The sequence below is a fragment of the Ixodes scapularis genome, unplaced genomic scaffold, assembly GCF_016920785.2.
Source record: "Ixodes scapularis isolate PalLabHiFi unplaced genomic scaffold, ASM1692078v2 PGA_scaffold8__174_contigs__length_109621045, whole genome shotgun sequence".
NCBI classification, from domain to species: domain Eukaryota; kingdom Metazoa; phylum Arthropoda; class Arachnida; order Ixodida; family Ixodidae; genus Ixodes; species Ixodes scapularis.
This window is the reverse complement of record NW_024609883.1, coordinates 72,240,915-72,257,920: the sequence shown is the minus strand read 5'-3', so window position 1 is coordinate 72,257,920 and position 17,006 is coordinate 72,240,915. Positions and strand designations below refer to the sequence as shown.

The 17,006-nt window shown below is 41.0% G+C and overlaps 1 protein-coding gene across 1 annotated transcript in view; it reads right to left on the bottom strand.

Annotated features, from left to right (window-relative positions):
- LOC120848609 (collagen alpha-3(IX) chain) overlaps positions 1–17,006 on the bottom strand; it is a 69,564-nt gene that overhangs the window by 15,054 nt on the left and 37,504 nt on the right. The window contains exons 13-30 of the mRNA XM_040220609.2: positions 16,924–16,977; positions 15,110–15,163; positions 12,682–12,735; positions 11,402–11,458; positions 11,230–11,283; positions 10,295–10,348; positions 9,731–9,784; positions 9,238–9,291; positions 8,354–8,407; positions 7,515–7,568; positions 6,698–6,751; positions 6,152–6,205; positions 5,954–6,007; positions 4,811–4,855; positions 3,542–3,595; positions 2,273–2,326; positions 1,030–1,092; positions 866–937 (exon numbers count right to left, since the gene is read on the bottom strand). Of these exons, the coding sequence (XP_040076543.2) occupies positions 866–937; positions 1,030–1,092; positions 2,273–2,326; positions 3,542–3,595; positions 4,811–4,855; positions 5,954–6,007; positions 6,152–6,205; positions 6,698–6,751; positions 7,515–7,568; positions 8,354–8,407; positions 9,238–9,291; positions 9,731–9,784; positions 10,295–10,348; positions 11,230–11,283; positions 11,402–11,458; positions 12,682–12,735; positions 15,110–15,163; positions 16,924–16,977 (993 nt within the window). The remainder of the gene's footprint in view (positions 1–865; positions 938–1,029; positions 1,093–2,272; positions 2,327–3,541; positions 3,596–4,810; positions 4,856–5,953; positions 6,008–6,151; positions 6,206–6,697; positions 6,752–7,514; positions 7,569–8,353; positions 8,408–9,237; positions 9,292–9,730; positions 9,785–10,294; positions 10,349–11,229; positions 11,284–11,401; positions 11,459–12,681; positions 12,736–15,109; positions 15,164–16,923; positions 16,978–17,006) is intronic.

Genomic DNA, 17,006 nt, shown 5'->3' with positions numbered 1-17,006 from the left:
TGAAAATTCGCCGAGTGTTTAGAGTCACTGGCATAGTGAGAACGGCAGGGCGCGTTTTTCGAACGTTCGGCCTGCAGCACGCGCTCCGTGCCTTCCGCCGTGCTTTTGCTGCGCGCTCGCACTCGAGGTGCACGAGACGCCAAAGCACTGTCGAAGGTATGCGGAGCGCAAGTTCGTCCACTTCTTCTGCCGGAGTGGCGGTGACGTCAGTGAGGCACTAAGTTCTGATTGGCTCTGACTGATAGTGGGTAACCCTCAAAGCTGCCTTGAGGTCTACCCACTATCCTTCAATCAGAAGCACTCAGAGCTCGGCGTCTTTATGACGTCACCAAAACCCCTGCAAAGGAAGCGGACGAACTTCCGCTCCACATCGGAAGTTCGCGCTGGTGACGGGCCAACTGCAGCTCTTCCACGCCGTTCTTACCTTCTCAGTGACTATGAGTGCCCTCCAGTTTGCGAGCTAATAATTTGAAGGCAAGACCATGCGGTTGCTGGCATCCGAGTTGACATGAACACATGAAAAGTGAAGATCAGTGTCCCACCGCAGATTTTATTTGACCCTGAAAACGTTTCATTTTGAAGAAAATAATCTCCTTGTCCAGCTCGCTTGCGGCTCTGCTTTTAATTGCATTATCATCGTTTTATTTTCTTGTCTTTGGCCTATATTTCTCCTTACATTGCGGTGGATTGCTCTCCAATCACTGCTATGCAAGTACCCACGAATACATTTGCTTTAAGATTTGACTTGCCGTATTCATTTGATTTATAAAAGAACTTTTCGAGAAAATTTTGAAAGAAAAGGCTGACCCTATAAGTCCCAGTCCCTCCATTTTATGACTCGCCAGTTGCTGAAACGTCATCTTACCTTAGGTCCCATGGGTCCCATCAGACCTGGTAACCCTGGATGTCCTGGAGTGCCGGCGATACCAGGGGGGCCCTGAAGAATTGGAGTATATTAACTTAAAGTATGATCACACGGCACCATTTGAAAAGGCTGGACATTATAAAGCAATAAGGAAAAGGACTTGCCTGGGGCCCTGGTAGTCCTCTTTGACCTTCAGGGCCTCTAAGTCCTTTGTCACCGTGGGTGCCCTTTCGAAGAAAAAAAAAACACGAAGATGGTGTCGTATGTTAAGAGTTGCAGGAGGTTAGGGGCTGCGATCTCACTTCAGCCTTTTCAGTAGGCTACGAGTTAACCAGCCCCAAATGACTTGGTTCTAATAGCACTGTGAGTCACTGCCACATTATGAACTAAAAGAACGCTGATTTTTATAAAGCATCTGCTTCTTTAGAACCTTGGGACAATAATTTTTTTTAATCTGCCTTTCTTTATTGTATCGACGAGGAAATTTAATCACGTCTCCTACAACTAAACGCATTACGTGTTTCAAGCAATGCAATAACATTTTGAAGATATTGCAGCCATTCAATCATAATCTTAAGGCTGAAACATATGTAAAGATATATCTGAAAATTGAAAGAATATTGAAACATACAAGACTCATTCAATGCAATATTCTAAGACGTGTCGAAAAAAAACCTTTACCGCACAGAAATCGCAAATATGGTTTTCGTAAGAGTAACTTTGAAATTTCCTTGTAGTAAATAATATAGACATGCATTTTTTTAAAGGAACGGTCGTGAAATATTTTGCTTGTTTAGATTTTCCTTGGATTTCTTACTTTTTTTTTCTAACATGTGTTTTAAGTTTTGTAAATCATAATCTGGTTAATGTTAGATAATTTAAAGATCAAGCCCAGATGAAAATCTTGTTTTGTATATTGCGAATGTTAGGCGAGAAACAACCGGACATCGTTTCGCTGTCTTTGAAATGGGGTTTTGGGCAAAACGCTTGCTCTGAGCTTGCCACTGAAAACGCGCGTTGCGCCCGTATTGTGGAATTTCACACAATTTTTTGCTGATCGCCATCGAGCAATGAAGTCCAGAACTCTAACTATTTTTCCCTTTAAATTACAGAAAGAAGATTTCAGCATCTAAATTTTTTCTAAACCTTACTGAAAAAAAAAATGTTCAGTTAAACACAATATGGCGATTTTGAAGGGCTTTCATCGATCACCCGTCAATCCATTTATTTACTCCACACCCGATGAGGTCACTAAGCCAGGCGCATGGAGCATAGGTTTCCACAACATCTAATCATGTATCCATCTACAACCTAATCCAATTTCGCCAAAGTTGCCCATGTAAATCAGTTAGAAGAATCATAAAAAAACAAAACAAGTTGGTTTAGGTTTGTGACTCAGGGTCTTACTTTAGGACCTGGTTTTCCGGTCGATCCTTCTCGTCCTTGAGGGCCGACCTCACCCTGAGGACAACGGTTCCAACGTTTGGGCAGCAGAAGAACTTCCCAACATTGCCTTCTCTTCATAAGTGCGAAGCGTTTAGCTTTTAGTTATAGGCAGCCATGTTTCCGAAAGCCTGGCGGTTATAGATCATTCCGCTAAAGAGGTTCTGGCAGGTGGCATCTTGAGAGTTTCTTCGTATGACGCCTGCCTTGCTCGGATTCCCAGGCAACGGGTGCGCACGTGTTGGGTTGCAAACCTTCACGCTGTGTTGTGCAGGTTATTTCACCTTGAAAGCGGATGCATCATGCAGAGGAGCTCAAGGGGCTCGAGCCCGAATGTTGTTGTCATGTTAGAGTCTGTTTCGCAAGATTCACATGCAGAGAGTGTATAAGTTGCAGTCAACAAAATTAAAGGCATTTGTTCTTGCTTCCTTTTTATTAGACAAAACAAGCAGATATATCTTTATTATTCAGATATAGAGATTTAGTGACTTCAAAGGTGTCAAAGTGGTTAATTGGGCTAGTTAATACATAGTTTAAAAAGTAAAAAAAAAAAGCAACGCGAATTAAAAGGAAATAACACATGGTGCCTTGTTTTTTTTTTTGTTTTTTTTTTTCTTCTTTACTTTTGTTTAATCCTTGTTATCTTTTTAAACATCGAAAGTGACTCCAAAAGGTATTGTAAAACTGCGTTTTAATTAGTTTGTGAAAATAGATTTCCTCAGAATGTAACTGCAATTTGTCAGTTTTACTCGCAATATGTAATAAAAATATAGAGTATTATCACTGTTCAGTAAACAACGATTACATATCGTATCACCTGCTCTTGTTTAAATTCTTTCAAAGTTTTAAGTTTCCCGAAATCTACGGCTTATTTAGTTTTATCGCTGGCATGCAAGTCCAAACTAAAGTTAATTGGGATAGTCAACATATTCATCATGTGCAAAGTCAGATGAATTGATATATAAACAAACATGCGCAGGAAATAAGGTGGTAATTTGGGACAGTTGGTTCATAGCAAAGGAAAACAGCGCCGAAGTAACACGAAGACCAAGGCAAGAGGGACAAGACAAGGTGCCTCGTGTTGTCCCTGTTGCAATTGGTCCTCGTATTATTTAGGCGCTGTATTCTCCAGCTATGGGGACGAACTTGGTATAAAGTTAGTAAGAACGCGGTAAAACGGTCGCTGGTTAGTTTAGGCTAAGCTGGGTTAAGCTCATTTAAAGAATAGTTTACGGATGGTCCTTCGAGCCCCGGCGGCCCGATGTCTCCTTTGGCACCCCTAGGTCCCTGAGTTTGTCGGGAAGAACACCACTTTATTAAAACCGGAACATCGAATAAATTCCACTCTAGGATGCGACGAGTAACATCGAGATGTTACTCATTTATTCCCAGAAGAATCTTATAAACAACATTGTAAAAAATGTTTATTCGCACGAGTTAAATTATAGAGCGATTGGATTAAATGCATACGTAAACGACAGCCCGTAGACTAGATAACAGTATACCTTAATTAATGTTGCGATGCCGCAGTTTTAATTGCTTAGGGGCGTTTAAAATGAGGTTGCGGTACAACCCACTGCAGCGTCCAAACATCCATAAATGTTATCTTTGGTTTATTCGCGAACTTTCCATTGATTGCGGACGAAAGCCACGAGCCACCTCCACCAATTCCGTGCCTCTTAAGCGTCATGTGACATCGCTCCGCGTGAACACAGCCAAACCTGGATACCCTGTCACGTGTCAGAATATGCAGTTTCGACTTTTCGAACTTCTATGGACAAGTTCAACGAAATTTCGACTGAAGTTCGACTTTTTGTGCACGTGCGCAAAATTGAAAACGAGCTGATTCCACCTGGCGGAGGAGAAGCGCAATATTTGTTACGCTTATTGTTTTATTGCCGCACATTACGAAACAAACTTAAACATTAAAAGGTACACATGTTTAAAATTTTATCTTGAAAACATTGGTGACTATTGTAGAAATATTAAACAGCTACTTTATAAACTAAAGTTTCCCAATACTCGAACATTTTCTGTAGAAGTATGGCAACACTGTACACAAGTCGAGCTTGGTCGAATTTCGCTAAAAGTTCGAAGATTCGCCAAACCAGTCGACCCACAGGTTCGACAAAAGTTCGCGACACCCTTAGTCACGTAACGAGTTAAAGCACGAGATTGGTGCGGATGGCCGCTTGTACAGTTAAGACTTCTAATCAGAGTGAAAAATGAACGAATTATAATACACAGATTAATGTTCCTCGCTTCGTGAATCGTCTTTCTGCGTTCTTATTTTCTAATGCTGGAATCTCATTAACTGAGGAGCGATAATGAGATGCTTGAAACTCGCCACGTCCCGCGTTTCAGTGATCATACACATGGTAAGCCACACCCTTAAGCTGCCAGTGGCTTGATTTGGATTGACTGTCTGTGCAAGTATCGCAAACAAAGAAATATATGAAATAAGCACAGTCAACAAAACAAAAAAGACACAAAAAGAAGCACCTCGGCGCCTTGCTCTCCCCGTACTCCTGGTTTCCCTGGGGGTCCCTGTTGAAACAAAAAAAAAAAAAAAAGTCGAAATTTGTATTAAATACTGAACTGGCAGAAACGAGGTTTCAGTGAAATGTTTATATTCAGAACGTTGATTACGAATGGACCGCATACATCTTCATAACAGCGTAAGTATTATGTATGGTTTAGTTGAAATGAGATCTCTCAGTTTGCCTATTAATACACAGACTGTTTCCTTGTATATTGTATAGTTGTATACTGATTGCTACCAAATGTTTCCTGTAATAACTACGCGTCGAAAAAAAGCAAAAAAAAAAAAAAAAAAAAAACAAGCATACCTTTTTATTTACTTCTAATCGGTCAGTTTATGGGATCTACAGCGTTTCACACACACAAACGCACACACATACACAAAAGGAGTTTTCAAGTAGATTATTTTTATGTAAAATAAAAGCTTTGTTTCAATTTGGAACTTGCTGAATGATGGTCAAAACCCACTAAATTAGTCAACTTTAGAGGGTCCAAGGCGCGTGCAGCATTTTATGGTATTCCTGGAAAAGTAGTACCCGTAATGGCCACTCCCAAATATATATACTGCGGCCTGTCACATGCATGTCTTTTTTTATCTTCCATCGATTCCAATCATCGCCTTCTTCACGCTGCCCTCCTTGTCTATTCTGAGGTATACTGCACTGCGGAGTTACACTTAACCCATAAAGACGTAAACTATGAGATGATGTGAAAGACAGTTAAGAACATACTTGTGAAAGCTCGGCTTTCACAAGTACGTCACGTTCAGCCGAGCTTTCACAAGTATGTTCTTAACTGTCTTTCACATCATCTCATAGTTTACGTCTTTATAGGTTAAGTATAACTTCGCAGCGCAGTATACCCCAGAGTGTCAAACCAACTAGCCCGATATCCAAGCATTGCTAGTCTCCTTGTCTAGTATGCTGTGGAACGCATTCCGAACTTGCCCAGCAGCCGTCCTCGGCGGAAGATCAGACGCATGCTTATGCATCCACGGCTAAGTGACTCGGCATTTTTCGCCTGGACGATACAAACACCGGAAAGGTGCTAGCTGTTGTAACGGTCACGAGCGAAGAATATAGCTGTTAAAATTTTACAACTCACAGGCAGTCCTGGAGGTCCGGGAAATCCTCTGGGACCCAGAGGTCCGATGATACCCTAATAATAAAACACATTTTGGCGAGTTAGAAACAGAAATAGAGCCATTGGGTGTAATGGTTAGCAAACTTGCCGTCACGAGTAACGGTTAGAAAAACGCAACTCCGACATGTTTAGAAACCGAGACGAGGTCAATTATCTCACCATCCGACCGTCAGCTCCAGGCTCTCCTTTAGGACCAGCGACGCCTGGCGGACCCTGCAATTTTAAGAGGAAGAACTTCTGTACAAGGTGGCTTCATGAAACGCCTTTTTTCGCTTCCGGTAAACCGCGTTCCGCCCACCTAGTAAACAGCGTCCGCTTGTTTCTGTTTTTTTTTTTTTTTTTTTTTTTCATGCAAGCAAATTGTTATTGACATCTTGTAAACCCTGAGATGGGGAACGATAAAAAAACGGACGAACACAACAAAATCTCGGGGTTTACAAGATGTCGATTGTTTACCAGCTCGCCTGCACTCTCTCACTGCTTGTTATTGAGCCTTTTTTTTTTTTTGTGATGATAAAACGTACAAACTTGGCGAGTGGTTCTGATGCCGACGGAGCTCGGTAAGTATAACCGAGCACGTACAAATTAAGGATTTTCATAGGCCTCTACAACATGTAACTTGGCACTGGATATAATCCTCGGTACCTTTTCTACTTCACAAAAGTTTGAAATACATCACCGACGCATCGGACGACGAATTCTCACCTGTTCTCCTGGGTAGGCCACGTCTCCTGGTTTGCCGACCTCTCCCTGCTCGCCCTGAGATGAGTCAGCATATTTTTATTAGAACTCCGATATTTTACGGTAAGGAATCCTTTATATTATACCAGGAGCCACGAAGCCAAATAAAGAGGCACGATCCCATGGTTTAAAAAGCGGGCGGTGAGGCTAACATTATTATTATTATTATAAAATGTAGCATACAGATTCTTGTATAAGGACAGAACGAGCGGGTTGGCATGGATAATTTTCTTCCTCAAGTTTAATTAAAAATTCCTGTATCTTTCTTTAGTTTCGTGGTTGACTTTATGCTTGTTAATGCCAGTTCATCTTTAGCGAAGACGCGTTGGAAAAGGGAGGTGTTTGTCTAAAATGCACTTGACTGAATGGTATAATGAATGGCACATACCGCACCAATAATACTTTGTGCCGCCATTAGCCCGGGGGAGGGGGGAGGGAAGAACTTATTTTGGCGCATATGATGCTATTGCCCGCCAAAACTGCTTTCTTCCAGCTAATTAAACCAACAGTGATTCAACGTGTAGGACGTAAATGGCTTCCTCCCTTACACAAGAACCACGAGTTACAAAAGCGCAGCAGCACAAATAAATTACAAATATATTACGCAGGTGGCTCTTCATCAAATATCATAACAACAAATAGTTAGCGAATTAAATACATTATTTGGAATTTATGAAGTATAGTCTATATGTCTGGAGTGAAATAATGGTAAGGCAATATCCCATAAATGCCCCGCACAAGAACCCGAAGATCTAATATATGGTACAAAAACGAAACATACTTTTTCACCCTTCTGGCCCGACAATCCTGACGATCCGTCTTTGCCGGTGGGACCCTGTTTACAAGGATATCTTAGGACCTCATGCAAAACCCAAAACAAAGGTGGCTATTCCTTAAAGACCGCGTGTTTTATAACAATCAGTATTTAGATCACCATATAAGTTATGACGATATTTTTTTACAACCTGAGATATTTGTTTCTTTTTTTTTCATTTGTAAACTTACTACATGTTATGACATCCAGTTTATGATGCGTCTTTTAGGTCGCTGCTGCAGACGTGACGTCACTAATTGAACAATCACATAATTACAAACACAAAGTTTTAAACTTTGTGTTTGTGCTGTCCATCTCTTGTCTCAGTTTCGTTTTTTTTTATCATTGTGTTCAATTTACAACAGTTCCTTTGAGCTCTTAGTTTTAGTTCATGTGAACAATAGTGCCTGAACAGCACATGAGCACATGTAGCACGACTCAAGCTCACACCAATGTAAGCACATTGGCGCCGTCAGTTTCATGGTATCGCTCAGTAATGCAACAATACCTTCGTTTTGGCGACCATTTTTATAAATGAGGCAGCTATGTTCAATATTATTAATTTCTTTCGCTCTTTTAGGTTCGATTTTAGGCCACGCGTCGTGCCCCGATACAAGAGTAAGAAAATTTATGTCGCGTTACGAAACACTTTAAAAGCTTTTGCACGTTGTTATGGCTGAAAAGAGAAACAAGGCATATCTGGGTTAACACTTTTTTTTTTTTCACACGCCATTCGAAAATTATTAATAATAAAAGCATCCCATCATTACAATTTTAAATACGTGGAGAAATAACTGGCTTTTTACAGGGAGGCCGATGAGTCCGGGTTCACCTCTGCTACCATCAACTCCGGAGGGGCCCTGCGCAAAGGAACAAAGTTTGCGAATATTATGAGTTTTTTTTTGTGTGTGTGTTTCTTTAGGGAAGAGGGGGAGAAATTGTTACTTTATTTATTTATTTTTTGTATTGTCTTCTTTCCGACAGGGTCCGATAGAGGGGCCGGTGCAAAAGGCTAAGAAGCTTACGAGGCACTGGTCCCTTTACAGTTCACATACGTACACAAATAGGCAGAAAAGAAATGCCTTCAGCTGAAAGCTTCAAACTCAAACATAGTGATCGGCTTCCACGATACCATGAAAATAGATTAATAACGACGAACAATAGGAAATGCTCAGTATACAAAAATGATTGAATATGTGAATGTAAAGAGAGCGCAAAACACCCCAAGTGCTTCAAAACCAAAAAAAAAAAAAAAACTTTACACGTTTTTTTTTTTTTTACTTCGAATTTGTAAAGGGTTAGTTTTCCCAGTGTCGTGTCCGTGGGCAAACAAATCTCAACACAAAAGTCTGGACAGCTACCTCCGTCTGTTAACGACGGCGGCAACCAGAAAACCGGCCTGCCGGTTGTCTGTTTGCCGCCGTCGCTCACTGATGGCGGTAGCTGTCCAGCCTTTCCAGCCTTCTGGCTTGCCGACTTGCGGCCGGCCACTACCTTATTCCCACCATAGTACAGCTTCGCTGGTCTTCCTTCTTCACTAGAGTGGAAAGGCTGAAAGTTTTTTTTTTCCTTGATTGAAATATGATATCGCTTCCTACCAGTAGTGCTCTGCATTTTCTTTTTTTTATATATCTGAATGACTGTGTACTTCACATCGGGTATGCTTGACTTGATTTTCCGCGTGACTTACCCTGTCACCCTTTGGCCCCGAGTCGCCTTGGTACCCTCTCTCTCCTCGATCTCCCTGCAAGGATGTGACTCTTGTTTAGCTTATTAACTCATCGTTGAAACGTTTCCGATGACAATAGTCTATTGTTTACAAGTTCATCGAGCAACACTCGCGGCCGCCATCTTTCGGGCTTCGCTTCCTACACGAAGCACGTGATGGGATCTGAGTTCGCAGCGAACACTGACGTAACACTCCTATCCAATGCATGGTCAAAGCGCATGCGCAAAATAGCGACTACGGAACCATTTCCTCGTGTTTTCCTCTAGGTCCCCCCTTCTTCTCTCCACCCCCCCCCCCCCCCTTTCCCCCCGTAATCAGGGGATGTGACGTTCTGAAAAACGCGCCAATCGGTGTTACCTGCAAGGAGTCTTCTCTTTATGTATGGTCGTTGGTGAAATCGACTAAAGCTTTATGACGGTCGTGGTGAAACAGACTATAAATCTTTATGACAAACCTTCGGCCCAGTTGGTCCGGGAAGTCCAGTGATGCCGCGGTCGCCTTTATCTCCCTGTAGGGAAAAAAAGAAAGGGGGAAAAATTAGATAATTGTTTTTTTTCGCTGGCTGTCCTTAGAACGAAAATGATGAATGCTTGGAATCGGTGAGAAATGAAAGTCTGCGTTATCATCATCGCTAATCCTGACACATATATTACTTTGTGAGAAAAATACTTATCCAGATCAAGTGACCTTCCGATAGATACGCAAACCGCCCAGCTTAAAGAATGACCGAGCAAATCAGCTTTATTAACCTAACACGTTTGAATTTTTGGATTGCGCGGGAAATATGCTAGCTTTGGTTGTTGGGTATAGTATTTCTTTATAATCTGTTCAGAGTTGGTAGCTATACGTCTTAGATAGATCGCCGTGTTATGTAGACAGAAATCGAATGGTAGTGAATTCTACCGAAGATAATCAATATTTCGCAAAACACAATTGTCGCCATCAGTACCATCTCAAACGCTAACAAAAACAAAAGTAAAATATGATAAAACAAACGGCATATCTGCGTTAAGATCACCTTTTCTCCTTCAATTCCTTGAATGCCCGGCGGTCCTCGACTCCCCTTTTCTCCCTGAAGACAAGGAGTTAACACATACAATAAGTATCAGCATCTAAACAAATGTCTCCTGTTTTGCTGAGAAGCCAGCAAGCACACTGTGCGGCACCGTTAGCGCGAACAAGCGATCGCCAGTGTTTTTATGTTGTCATTTTAAAATAAAAGAACAGTCATTAAAAAAAGAATCTCTTATTGTGAAGTAAAAAGTTAATTTGGAGCGCTAACCTAAGCGGTGAAATTTCATGCTCGTTAATTACATGTTTAGTGAAGTACGGAAAGAGCTTCCATGTCGTATTCACGCTGACAGTGTCACGCAGTGCACATCGATAATAGGTAAAAATCCAGGTTTATAAAAAATAGATCAACTGTTTTCAAAATTAAGATAGCTTGATGATCATTCCTAGAGTAATCACGATAGGTCAAACATTCATTTATTTATTTATTAATTAATAGGTACATTGAGGATCCAGACATGTGTGATCGGGGGCAATGAACAATGCAAACGTAGGCATATATACAAAACATACACAGGCAGCAGAGAGATGTAGAACAATGAACATTGCATACACGTTAGCATTTATATGCACCCTACACCAATAGCATAAAAATATATATGTTACACAATTTTATAGAACACTGCAAGGACGATGCCTACAAACTTAAGAAATCGGTTACACAACAGTATAATAATGATAAACATGCACAATAACATAAAACGCCGCATTACAACTCACTGGTGCTCATTATTAATTTTACTACAATGGAAATAATTGTTTGGCTCCATGTGTCCTAACTGTGCTCTAATAAATTGCACCTCACACGCGCTGATTATTTCTTAAAATTATTTTTCAATTAATTGTGAGGTACTAATTAATATAGGGCTCCGCCGTACTTACGGGAGGTCCTTGAGGTCCGGTCTCTCCTGGTATTCCCGGAAGTCCCGGTACGCCCTAATAATTAAATAAAAAACAACAATAATAATGTAATGAATTTAGACTTGTACAGCTTACTCAAATAAAGCAATACAGCCTATAAAGCTCAACTCAGACTAAGAATATGCAGACTTACGGGAGATGTAGACGTTTCTGAGGTGGTTCCTGGAATACCATCGCGCCCAGGAGGACCCTGGGAATGGTATCAAAAAGTGCAAAATTAACGGCTCATTCTAAACTACACGTGATCAGAAGTAGTCAATTTAAAAACCGATCAGCTGATACGGTATACTGCCCCGTATTTAGTAAATTGGTTCGATTACGTAAGTTAGTTGCATCACGATTACGTAAGTTAGTTGCATTCCAAGTTGGCTCGCTGCTTTTTTTTTAGTAAATACTTTTTTTTTCTCCAAAAAAATTTTTCTAGTAGAATTATATTTAGTAAAGCAATCAGATGAGCAAAAATATTAACACAAATGGTCAATCACCGAATTTACCACCGATCTGCAGATTGTTTATCCAACTGCAAGTGTGGTCATCTAGTCGACTATATACACGTAAAACAATGCCATGAGTTTACTCATGATTAACCTCATAGCTGTGATACAAACTCTTTACGCTTAAATTTTTTCGTATATTCGTGCCGTTTTCTTGCAATGAAAAAAAAAAAAAAACACGTTTATAGCTTGAATTAAAATTTAAAAAAAAATATAGGACAATAATTAACCAATGAATCCTAAGATGTGATGCTACAATATATATTTTATTTCATCCATTTATTATTAAAGCATAAAATGCTTTTTTTTTTCAGAACCCCCTATTCCAAAACTTTTTTCGTTGGTCTGTGCGTCAGTTCGTGAATTTCCCGCTAAATTTAGAAGGAAAACTGAATTCGTTCTTACGGTACGTGACGTCAATTTATGTCACGTGTCACAATTTATATCACACCAATCAAGATTCTTCGCCAAGGCGGCCACGGTCGATGGAGAAATTGATGTCACGAGACGGATGCACCAAGCTTTCCCACTCAATGCAGCGGGGAACTGGTAAAAATAAAGGTTCCTATTCCGACCCCCGAAGCGACGGTTTAATGCCTTCTAAACAATTTTAAACGATTGCACCTTAAATATTGCGATTCATGCATTGTAGTACTTTGAAGGTAAAAGTCGCTACAATTTTTTTTTACAACTTATTCACTTTGATCACGGACCTTTCAGGCACTTCGAAGCGTTTTATTCATGCTTTCTTTTACAGATTTCCAGCTTTCTGAATAAATAAACATTATTCAAAAATATAATTAGTGAACATTTTTGTCCGTAACCTTTTCGTTTCGGCTGTCAGCACGTCTATTGCGTTTATGTGCCCACCGGTCTTTACAAGGAACGTGTGACCAGAAGCCAAGAAATGAACACTCACTGCAGGACCTCGTATGCCTTGCTCTCCTTGCAGTCCTCTTGGACCAGGCTCTCCCTGGTGCGGGAAAATAATAATGACAAGCAAGCAAGGATTGATGACCCAGTGCATCGTCAGTGTCTACACGTTTTCAACAAATATATATAACTTGAGCCAAGGTTTAAAAATATTTTGGGGACGTTTATGAAGACGAAATCAAACGAATAAGTTTGTTTAGTGTTTGGAGCAACTCTGGCTATTTTTTGTATTTTTCCCAATTATCTAATTAATTAGGATTAACGAACGAGCTTTATGAAATATTAAATTTAGAAGTAACACTTTTGGCGGGCTAGTAGGTTCATGACCTCTGTCCTCGTCCTTTGCGCAGTTCATTTATTTCTACAATTCAATTTAGAGCACAAGTTCCAATGACCAAGTTGTAGAGCGGCCTCGGAAATAACTATTACAGTGTTTTTATCAAGAAATCTCTAACAAGTTTCGTTTTTCCGGGCTTCACAAAAGTGCCTGAATTATAGAAAAAAATAATAAATACAAACGCGAATTTATTGACAGCGCCCAGTCAACAGTGTACTATTCAACAGGCAGGCCTAGTTTATTCAAGCCACGGCTGAAAGCACTGGAATACAAGGTGCACATGGGGAGTCACACGTTTTTTTCATAATTCGCAAACTTTTTTCGAAGCCCACACACAAAAAAAGGTGTTAATTATGTTTTTTTTTAATAAAAACTACTGAATTGAATGCTTCTGAGGACACTCTACAGCTTCGCCATAAAAATTGTTGCTATAAACTATATATTTCAAAATTTATATAATTAATCTTAATTATTTAGTTAATCGGGCGAAATACAAAAACAAAAAGCCTGACCTGCTCCAAACAAAAAAAAAAACTTATTTGCTTCAGTCTTCTTAAAATGCACCAAAATATTTTAAACCTTGGCTGAAGTTCCGTGGAATACCCTCTATATCCATATCTGTTAAACGCGACGTTAAATGAGCCTAATTAGAGGACAATGCGTCTGACCAAAAAATATTAAAAGCTGATTCAAAACAATTAAAATTAAACAAAACAACGGAAACTATCATGTCATAAAACTAAGAATATAAAGTTGGTGGCGGTAGATGAGCCTGATTCACTTTCGTCGTAAACAGGTTTTTTTATATGTGACGATCATTTCACAAGGCAAATATGATGTCTAGGAGAAAATAAGACGTGATTTCTACATATTGTGGCTGTCCGCGAGAGAATAATGAGAGGCACCTAGCGTTAGGAAGGAAACCAGAACCGTGCTTCTCTCACTGCAAGAATACACATAGCGCATTGCCGAACCCAGAATCTCCGCCAAGATGCAGCGCTATAGGGGTCCGACCCAGATCTAAAAGTTTCAGAAGCTTTAATTTAATGATTATCGACGGTTTCAGAAGATGTTCAATGAAATTATAAGGAGTATTCCTGGATGCGCTTGCCATTCGTCTCCATGTATATGTGGGCTCCGTTGGTCGCCATCTTCTCATTGAACATTTTTTGAAAATCCCTTTATATATCTTCCGATTTAGATAACGGTAAGTTCTGAAACCTCGGCATCGGGTCACAGCCACTAGTACTATAGATTTGGACCGAGGCTGAGGTACGGTGATTCGTAGTTTGTGTTGTCAGTAGGAAAGACAGGGTTCTCTTCTCTGGCAAACACTTGGCATTTGTTTTTTTTTGTTTTTTTTAAACCAAATTCGTTACCAAAACGCAACGTGATTACAAAACTTAGTTTGCGCTTGAAACAAAATTGTCTGACGTTGTTCGGCAAATAAATAGAGCGCGAAGACCGAGCGCTACGCAGGAAGATATTGCTGAACCCCAAGAAATGTTTTCTCCAAGTCCACAAAAATCAACAGGACAAGAATTTTGTGTGGGTACGTATTAATTTTGAGTTAACCTTTCATTTTCGATAATATCCCCCCCCTTTTTTTTTCTTTTTTTGCTTTTATTACGGAAATTATAGGTCGTAAGATCCCCGGTTGCGATAACACAAAATTTCTCAACCAAAACAGTTGGGACCAATCTAACCTTTTCATCAGACCCCGCGAAAAAAATTTCTAAAATTGACCGCACATGTGTTTATCGAATTCACTACAAGTTTCTGTTTAATTTATTTTACATTTCGCATACATTGCACACATAAGAACAGCACGCTCTTGGACCCCATGAAGCTTCTACAAAACCTCACAGTCCTGAAGCTTATCCAACGTAAGTCACCCTTACCTTAAACCCACTTATCGTAAAACCATGATTATACCACAAGACCATGTCTATTTCATAGGACCATGTCTATGCCAGAAGACCACGCTTATATCATAGGCCCATGCTTACCGTAAGACAATCCTCAAAAGGAGACTATACTTACCGCGAGACCATGCTTACTGGAAGACTGTGCTCACCGTAAGACCACGGGGGCCCGTCTTCCCCGTGACTCCTCTTTCGCCGGGTTCGCCCTAGAAGTTTAGATGTATATGTTACGCATATTTTTAATTAATTTTTTTTCTCTCGGAGCTAATTGCTTGTGGCAGCTAAGTTACAGGAAACGTTTAATTTTGTATCTATTTCTTAAGGTTTAGGTTTCACTCATAAGCGCGTTATATACTTAAGAATGTTTTAACGTTACACAACTAGGTACTGATCACATTATTCTAGATTTCCAAATATTTCGTATGTTCCTATCATATTGTGCCGGTAACGCGTTTCCAACTGCTGCGTTTACCGCGTCCCAAGAAGTGGTTCCTCGGTTTCCGTCTGATAACGTCACACAAGTGTCGCGCTGTCGCCGACCGCGAATCTGGCGGCGTCCCAACAGCTGTGGTTAGTGTGGCAGACGCTCGTTCAGCTGCAGGTCGCTCTCTGGCCAGCTTGTGACAGTCTACGGAAACTTCGGCCGTCAGGAGTTGGGACACCTCGACGACAGCGACATGCTTTTTGCCGGAACTTCTACGACCGACCGCCAGGATCGCGTCATCCGACAGCACGACCCTCCGACGTCTGCGACGCCATTTGTCGCCTCTTCGGAACCACTTTCGATGCATGTGTGGAATGGGTCGATATAAACGCACCAGTCGGGGACGCGAACTGGACACCGCAGTTTCTACCTTTGGTATACTGAGCCCAAGTCTTCTTAGATGATGACTTTTATCACAAGCCATGATCATGTGATGGAGACCTGACAAGACTCTGAAGAATCTTAAGATTTTATGAAAAAATTAGCTTAATCTCAGCCACCGGTAACTTTTTTAAAAACATACAGTGAATTTCGGTCAATGAAAACCTTTATTGCACATTTGTGTTCGCTGATTTATGACAGCATTTTTTAGCACCTTATTTGAAACCGTGCTGATGTAAACAAGAAAAGAAAAATCGCTCTCTGGACTTCGCCGGAATCAAGTCTGGTATTATTACGTTACCGAGACTACGAATCCCGGCCTTCTGGGGATACTCTTAGTCATAAACCATAGCAAAAGAGAGTTCTAGAATTCGGAAGATATGGTCGTGTGAAAACGCACTCAACTATGGCGTACGACGCCTATTTTAACGTGAAATGTTCTTTGGGTAGATGTTCGGCATTTCGTGAAGCCCAAAGGTGAGGCCCAAATAAAAGCGTGGCCGCGAGGCTTGACACTGATTGGCTGACGAGTGGGAGAGGTGGAGTGAAAGGTTCGACTCTGATTGGTGAACGGGGAAGTCATGTGACTCGAGAGGTAGGCAAGGAAGAACTCGAGGCCGCGAGGCTTGACACTGATTGGCTGACGAGTGGGAGAGGTGGAGTGAAAGGTTCGACTCTGATTGGTGAACGGGGAAGTCATGTGACTCGAGAGGTAGGCAAGGAAGAACTCGACCACCTGTGCGCACTGAGGGAGAGGAGCTCGAGAGTATAGGAAGGCTCCGGAAGACCGCCATGTTTATCAGCCCGATTAGCGGTAGTATCGCTTGATTCCAGGAACCACTATCAGGTATACACGTAATGCACGTTAAACTATCTGATGAACTCCGTGAACGTAGGTGTCTGGCGTCTGCGAAACTCAGAGTATCGCTAAACGTTCGTGAAGCAAGATGGTTTCACGTATGCAATATAATTGCCTAGCAATTTGCAATGCTTCTATTTTTTTTTGTTCCCTGTATAACGCGCACAAACCTTGCATAACGCAAACAACAACAACTGCACCTTGCGACTCTAAATAACGGTTAGAAATAAAGGAAACAGCACCTTGCTTCCTGGGGGACCCACTGGGCCAGGTAGCCCCTGTAGGCCCTGTTCACCCTACAAAAAAAAACAAAAAAAAAAACAAG